Source organism: Chaetura pelagica, unplaced genomic scaffold (assembly GCF_000747805.2).
Source record: "Chaetura pelagica isolate M959 unplaced genomic scaffold, ChaPel_1.0 scaffold222, whole genome shotgun sequence".
Classification (NCBI taxonomy): domain Eukaryota; kingdom Metazoa; phylum Chordata; class Aves; order Apodiformes; family Apodidae; genus Chaetura; species Chaetura pelagica.
In genome coordinates this window covers 3,460,718-3,468,560 of record NW_009952711.1, presented here as the reverse complement: position 1 = coordinate 3,468,560, position 7,843 = coordinate 3,460,718, and the positions used below count along the sequence as shown (strand labels likewise).

General features: G+C 37.3%; 1 protein-coding gene across 1 annotated transcript in view; it reads left to right on the top strand.

The window, feature by feature from the left end:
• The window catches only part of MPHOSPH10 (M-phase phosphoprotein 10 (U3 small nucleolar ribonucleoprotein)), a 20,129-nt gene that overhangs the window by 1,325 nt on the left and 10,961 nt on the right, over nt 1-7,843 (top strand). The window contains exons 2-11 of the mRNA XM_009994520.1: nt 733-1,384; nt 2,255-2,400; nt 2,813-2,987; nt 3,279-3,420; nt 3,837-3,904; nt 4,620-4,757; nt 4,976-5,086; nt 5,327-5,434; nt 5,960-6,190; nt 7,521-7,711. Of these exons, the coding sequence (XP_009992822.1) occupies nt 733-1,384; nt 2,255-2,400; nt 2,813-2,987; nt 3,279-3,420; nt 3,837-3,904; nt 4,620-4,757; nt 4,976-5,086; nt 5,327-5,434; nt 5,960-6,190; nt 7,521-7,670 (1,921 nt within the window). The 3' untranslated portion in view covers nt 7,671-7,711. The remainder of the gene's footprint in view (nt 1-732; nt 1,385-2,254; nt 2,401-2,812; nt 2,988-3,278; nt 3,421-3,836; nt 3,905-4,619; nt 4,758-4,975; nt 5,087-5,326; nt 5,435-5,959; nt 6,191-7,520; nt 7,712-7,843) is intronic.

Below are 7,843 nucleotides of genomic sequence, written 5' to 3'. Positions count from 1 at the left end.
GTGGGGCCCGCCCTGCTGCGGGGAGGCCTCTGGGCAGCCTCGGCTGCCCCCGGGGCCGCAGAACTGTTGACGGCGTCGGGACCGGGCTGGGGCCTCTGCCGAAGCTGCCGCAGGGTTCTGTTCCTTTCTTCAGCCTTCGGGAACTAGGAAAGGGAGGTTTCTGTTTCACCTGAAGCATTGGTAGCTCTAGGGAAAAAACCTGGAAGAGAATACCCAAATATGAAGCTGAGGAGTGAGGCAGTGAAGGAAGATAGTTACCTTCTTAAAAACCAAGTCTGTATCTTGCATGTTTCAGGTGTTCACTGCTATACTATTTACTTCCCCAAAATGTCCGCAGTATCTGATAATTATTAAGTTATAATAAAATGCAACTGTAGAAGCTGCCCCGTTGCTACTTTATACACAAAGTGTAACAAAGCTGAAAGGCTTAATGTTCTTGTTTCTAGGATTGTTTAGTAGCAGTTTTCAAAGATAGGCATAGAAGGTCAAGCAACAGCATTCATTGTTGAAAGGTGCTATTCTGTAGCACCAAAATACTTAAAAAAGCATAATACCTGTAATTATAAAGTATAATAAAAGCTATAAAAAGAGGTGCAGTGTGACCAGGGGATTATCTTAAGGTAAGGTATAAAATTAATGGAAGCTAGTAGATCCTGGAAAAAAGAACAAAAAACAACAGCAACAAACTTAACTGCTGTGCTTTTTAATGCTCTAAATCTTTTCTACTCCTAGTGTGCAGGATGGACTGGCTGCTGACTTCAGAGCATTAACAAAGACTCTCTACGATTTGAATAAAGCTCTGGGAAGTAATATTGTTCCTGGGGGTCCTCTTAAAGAGCTGGTGATAGAAAATTTTGATGAAGAGCAGATTTGGCAACAACTAGAGCTCCAAAATAATGCAGTTCTTGATTTCTTCAAGAAGTCCATTGCAAGGGATGTCCAGGATGAAGATCTTTGCCTTTTCTCAGATGGGGAAGGGGAAGGGGATAGCTCTGATGCAGAGACCAACTGTGACAAGGAATTGGAAGACAACGTAATGGAAGCAGAAACTGAACAGAAGAATGTTTATACAAAAGATAAAACTAAAGCTAAAGAAAAGCAAAGGAAACTCAGAGAAAGCATAATGCAGAAATACAGTGATGAGGATTCTGATATTGACTTTGATATTGAAGCTCTGGAGCAACAAACTAAAACAGCCAAAGAAACCACATTGAAAAAAAAGGGAAGAAAATCTATAGTGGATGACAAGTTTTTCAAGCTGTCTGAGATGGAAGCTTTTTTAGAACATGTAGAGAAGGAAAACAGAACAGAGGAGGAGGAGGAAGATATTAATTATTTTGAAGACATCATCTCAGATGATGACGAAGAGTCTGAAAAAGCTAAAGTCACAGTAAGAATATCAGTAATTTTCTGATCTCTCTTTTCTGTTAAATCAAGATCTGATATTCCTTAGAGCAGATACAAACTGTTGAACTCCGAGTAGCAGCTACCAGGTTAAATTTGATTAGATGACAGATGATTACTTCTGCAGCTTTACTTTAATAATATATTTAATGTGCGTATTTGGTGACAAAATATCCTAGTGTAGAACAAACTGACCTGCTATTCCAGTCTGCCTTTAGGTGGGTCTTGGGTTTTTGCATGAGTAAAAGAGGATAGTATGTCATAAGAAATGGGTGGTCTTGCAGATTTGCAGAATAGGTAACCCAGCAAATCAAAAAGATGTGTCACTCAGCATTGACACCTGGCAATTAGAGATCACTAAGGTGACTGATGCAGAGCAGAGCTCTGAGGCTTTTGGCAACCTCTTTCAAGGACATGGCTTTGGAACTCTGATTTAACTTAAACTCGTTTCAAAAATAAATCTTCTATTATTTCATATTAGCAGAGATTCTCACTAGCAAGTAAGAACTATGGCTAGGGAATAAGGAAAGGTGTATGCATTCCAGAGAGTAGTTGGCAAATTCTACTGCTTTTTCACTTCTGTGCATGTTGAAATCAGTAATGAATGTAAGTGGTAGAATATTTTAAATACTGGTAAAAGGAATTAATTTTACTAAGATGCCCTACCATAGGTTAATGCTTCAGTAAACCCAATTACTGTTACACTAGTAGTGCTGTTCCTTAGGTACTAAGGACTTGAAAAGACAGGTTACCCTTACACTTCTGTCAGCCTCAACAGTTTCAGTTTTTTGTTTAGTGGTTCTGTTTTTTGGGTTTTTAAAATTAATTTTCTTTCTTCTGCCCTTCTTAGAAAATTAAGAGTTCTAGAGACTTGACATACAAAGATTTCTTTGATCCAGTTGATGATGATGATTTAGTAGCTAATGGTATTGAAGATGATCAAGAGGAGGAAGCAGACAGTGCTATTGAAGAGGAGAATGAAGAAAGCATGTCTGGGTAAGTTCATGCATTATTTGCTGTTTAAATGTCCTCGTCATTTTACACTGAAGTAAAGTAGAAAATAAAATGTGATTTCCAGGCTCACTGTGGTTATGGTTTGTTGTTCTCTGTTATATGTTTGCATTATCACCTCATTTTAAAAAATAGTTTATTTACTTCTCTTTTGAGTATTGCCTCTTGATATTTATTTGAATAAATGGTTTAATAGTTGTAACTTCCGTTTTTTATAGTTACTTTTAATATATAGAAGTTTCCCTAATGTTCCCTGCCTTCAGGTTTCAGTGAAGGCCTATTGCATCTAACCGTGGGTTAGTTGTAACAAGTAAACATTTAATGGCTGAAATATGTTAATGGACAGAACTATAGAGGCTTTTCAACCTTTATTTTATATTACATTTTAATGTTACAGGGATGAAGATATGGATGAAATGATGCTGGAGAATATGAGAAGCAAAGAACCCTCCAAAAAAGTTACTTTTAATTTGCCAGATGTCAGTGAAATAGATGATGTTACTGATATGCAATTAGAGAAGGACATTGATCCCAGTGAAATAAAGTCTTCTTTTGAGAAGAGACAGGAAAAGGTACTTTTTTTTCTTTTAATTTTGCTGCTACTTTGAAAGAGAAGCCTGTATATGTGTGTGTGTGTATATATGTATAAAGTTACTGTGTGATTTGTTCAGTCTGCCAAATATGAGGAGGCTATTTACAAATTAAGAAAAAGTGGCTTATCTACGTCAGATATACATGCAATCACATATTTCCTCATCTTTGTGTGAGGAGGAGTTAGAAGTACCTGAAAAAAACTATTAATTCCTTGCCTTGATTTTACTGGAGAGCTCCATGTTTTAAACTTAGGAAATTGTGTTTTTCAGATGAGCAAAAAAATAAAAAATCTAGAGGAAGAATTATTAGAGGAGAAACCTTGGCAGCTTAAAGGAGAAGTGACTGGACAAAAACGACCTGAAAACAGCCTTTTGGAGGAAACACTACTTTTTGACCACGCAGTTCGCATGGGTAAGTGGTGAGAGGCTGTTCCTGAAAGTGTGTTGCTTGCCCCTTGGATCTTCTTCCCTTTGGCCTTGCTTGAAAGCACCTGTGGCTCAGGAGCAGGGGACCAAAACACTTCAATTGAACCTCTTGGTGTATTTTTCAGGTTGTGCATTTTCATGGTGGAAACTATGGGGAGATATAATTCTGTTCAATTTTAACTCAAAGTTAATTAGTTCAGTGGCAGATTCAGTAATTTACAAGCCTTACGTAAATGATTACTCTCTTTAACATAGAGAAAAACATTATTTACTTACCCCTCCTTCAATTATTACATATTTGTTAAGGCTTCTTTCTTTTTCTGTTGTTTGTTCTTCAAAGGACAAAAAGTATTTCTCGCTGGAGAAACATTAATCTTAAAATTCTTATCTTTTTTCTCTCAGAACCTGTGATCACAGAAGAAACTACTTTTCAGCTTGAAGATCTCATTAAACAGAGAATATTGGATGAGGTTAATATTATTTCACTTGTACTCCCTGTTTTGTTCATAGACTTGGTTCACAGGGCACATTCCTAGGTTGAGTTTGAAGCTCTTAAAATATTAGATTATCTTAATTAATTTCTACAGCTCCTTGTTTTATTCTTTTTCCTTGATGAAAGTGTCATTAGATTTCCAAGGAGCTCTGTTTTTACATCCCTCTTATGTGCTGGGTTTTGGTGTACTTCAAAAAAATGAGTGTTTGCAGATGACAGTGTAAGGAGTTTATTTTTAATATAATGCCAGTCTGTAAATTTTGCCTGTGACCATAACTGTAGTACTCTAAGGATTCTAACCACTAAACAAAACTCAATTATTTACTTTTTTTTTTCTTGAAAGCCACTGATAAATTTCTATCACCCAGCTTGTAGAGGCTTATTGTTAGTTGAATTTAAAAAATTGCTACATATGGGGGAGATTATTTAAATGTACTTAACAAAATCACACATATGGTATTTGTTACACAATTTTTACCCTGATCCACTGAAAAGAAGCACATAAACTAGAGCTGTAAATCATTAATTACTTTCTTTTTTTAAAAATCAACATTTGAAACAATATGTTCCAGGGAAGCCACACCTATAAAGTAGTGTGTCAGAGAAGTAGCATGGGAGGATGTTCTAAACAAGTTGTAGCACCTGATACTTGACTGTAGTTGCATTTGGGCATTAATTTATTACTTTCTCAGGCATGGGATGATGTAGTACCAAAAGAAAAACCAAATGAGGAGCCTTTTGAATACAAGAAACGTATCAGTTTGGATCATGAAAAGAGTAAACTGAGCCTTGCTGAGATCTATGAGCAAGAATACATGAAACTTCACCAGGTAATGTAAGAAATGCTCTTCCCTTCAGTTTGAAGTTCACATCATGTAATCTTATTTTGTACCCTGCTAATTCTGCTTGTAGCTTTGTGGAAGTACTTCAGTCTTTCTCTGAGTGTTCAGCAGTGAAAGGGCTTTGAATTGTGTATTGTGTTACCAGTTTTGCTAAAGCAAAATAGCTTTATGAATGGTGTTGCAGTAACATTGCATTATTAATGCAGCAAAAGACTGAAGAAGAAGAAAATCCTGAACACAAAGAAATTCAGGAAATGATGGATTCACTCTTCCAGAAGCTGGATGCACTTTGTAACTTCCACTTCACACCCAAACCAGTAAGTACATAAGTTTCATAAGGTTGGAGGTTTCACCCCCCCTCCTTGAAACTGGATACTTTAAAATAGATTTGGGAAATGAATTTAAAGTAAATGCTCAGTGTTACTGAGCTTGTTCTGATTTCATATTAAATGCACTGTAATTGTCTCTAAACAAAACTGAGAATTGAGTATCTTAAGTTAGCTGTCAGCTGCTGTGAGATGGTGTGCTCAGTCCTGGATATGTTTCCTTTTTTCTAGCCTGTGCCAGAAGTTAAAATAGTCTCAAACCTTCCAGCTATAAGTATGGAAGAAGTAGCACCTGTTGCTGTTAGTGATGCTGCTCTCTTAGCACCAGAGGAGATCAAGGTAAATATAAATTAAAATAATGAGAGTATCTGAACTGTTGATAGAAAGGTGTACTGGCTGCCAGATCAATGGGAGAATTCTGCCCCTCCTCACCTGGTGGACCTTCTTGCCTACCATTTTAGTGTTGGTTGTTGGGGTTCTGGTGGGGTGTATGTGCTTTTTAAATTATTTTTTGGAGTGGGAAGGAGGGAAATAGTGAATTCATTTGCTTAGGCTTCCATGTGATGTTATGCTTTCTTTTTTTTCTCGGCTGTTATGTGATGGTAATTATTTTCCCAATGTATATAAGGATATTTGGAAGGGAAAAGCTAGATGACAATAGAGGGGAGCAGTTAGGGTGTCTTCAATCAATTGCACAAATCTCACTTCCCAGCTTTTGTCAGTTTTTGGCCTTTGCCTTAATGTGGCATCGCCCTGAGCTGGCTAAAGGCTTGAAACAATGGCAACACTGATATAGATCTGAGTGCTGTGAAGTGAGTCTTTTCTTTTGCACACTTACGGATCTAGAGATCTCATTCTCTTTAGGAAAAGAACAAAGCTGGTGATGTAAAAACAGATGCAGAAAAGACTCCCACGGACAAAAAACGAGAAAGGAGAAAGAAAAAGCTTCGTAAACGTATGAAGCTGAGAGAAAAGGAGAAACGCCAGAAGCTTCTGGAAAAGATGAAACCAGAACAAGGCACAAAACTTAGCAAAAAAGCTGCTGCGGCAAAACTAAAAAGGCTTACAAAAGAAGGCAAAGCATCTCTGCTCAAGGTAAGGCTCTCCTAAGTAGTCCTGTGTAACTTGGAGCTTCCCAGCTAAAGAGCATTAAAATCTTAAGGCTAGATAATACATAGAGAGATGAAAGGGAACTGTGTAACAAAGTTACTAAGCATAGGGTTGTTTCTCTCCCATCCCTCTTGATACACACATCTTTTCCATCCCCTTAAAAATTCATGTACACAACTAGTGTATCTGCTTACCACCCAAAACTTCTTACCTTATTTATGTCTGATAATGCGTACAAGGTCAGTGTAGCTGCTGCCTCTCTCCCTTTTCTCTGCATTCTTTTGCACTACAGTTTTGGAAGGATTGTTCTAATCCTACTTTTGACTGTCTAATGCATAGTGTTGGATGCCTTTTTAGTCCTGATTTTGCTGATGATCCTGAGAGCATGATGTCAGTATAGGGGTGTGAAAAATAGCTCTGGTTGCACTTTGCAGTGACCCCCTTGGTTATAATACATATTCATGTAGAGGTTATGGCTTTGATTATGCATAAATCACACCTAAATGGTTGCTGGAACCTTTAGAAGCTTACTCAGTATGAAATATATTTGAGTTTGTGAGCAACTTAATCTTTAGATATAGAAAGATATGAAAAAATTGTATGATACAATTACTTTATATCGAAGTATATTCATGAAGCAGAAATTGCTTTAGATATATGCATTACCAAGGTGGTATTCCTGCAAATACTAAGACCTATGCTCTTATTTCCTGCATTTGAAGTGGTTCCTGGATTAAGTGGGATTACTTGCATGCATAATTGAGGATGAGGTTTCTATTTAGTTTTCAATTTTCCAAGCTTTTTATAACAAGCTATTTCAAAATAGATTATTCCTGTTTAACTTTATACTTCTTATTGTGAAACCTTCCCTGTAATCTCCCTAGATGAATTTTGTTCTGCATGCTATAAAATAGTACATTGGATTGCCACTTATGATGGCTTATAAATCAAATTTTTAAAATCTCTGAAATGTTGAGGTGTTGGAAACTGATACGAAAAATAACTTGGTTACTTGTAAAGCATCTTGTGCTTGTCTTTTCAAAAGGAGGGCAGAATACACAATGCAGATACATAGTTGTAAGGATCTGTTCTTGGTGCCTGTTCTTACCTGCCATACTACTTATTAATTGAAATAACTACCTGATAACTGATTTTCAAAGGATCTTTTTCTCTGCATTCTTAAACCACTCCAGCTAGCTAAAGAAATAAGAGTATGATCCCTTTCCAAAGCCAAATACCATTGTATGTGGGTAAGGAGTATAATGCTACTGTTTGTACATTTCTTGCTTATAACAAATATTTTGTCCATTGATAGGATGAAGGTAAAGACAAGGTCTTGAAATCATCTCAGGCCTTCTTCTCTCAACTACAAGATCAAGTAAAAATGCAAATCAAAGATGCAAACAAAGAAAAGAAGAAACAGAAGCAGCAGAAGGCGCTCTCTGCTCATAAACTGAAACTGTAATTTACCTTTTTATATATGTTGCTTCCTGTACATATTAAAATGTTTCTACATGGACGCTGGGTTGGAACGGGGTCTTTCCCTGTGTCAGTCTCGAACACGTTCCCATGCGGTCCGCTCGGGCTCTGCGCTCGGCGCGCGGGGCTGGGCGCGCGGGGCTCTGCGCTCGGCGCTCG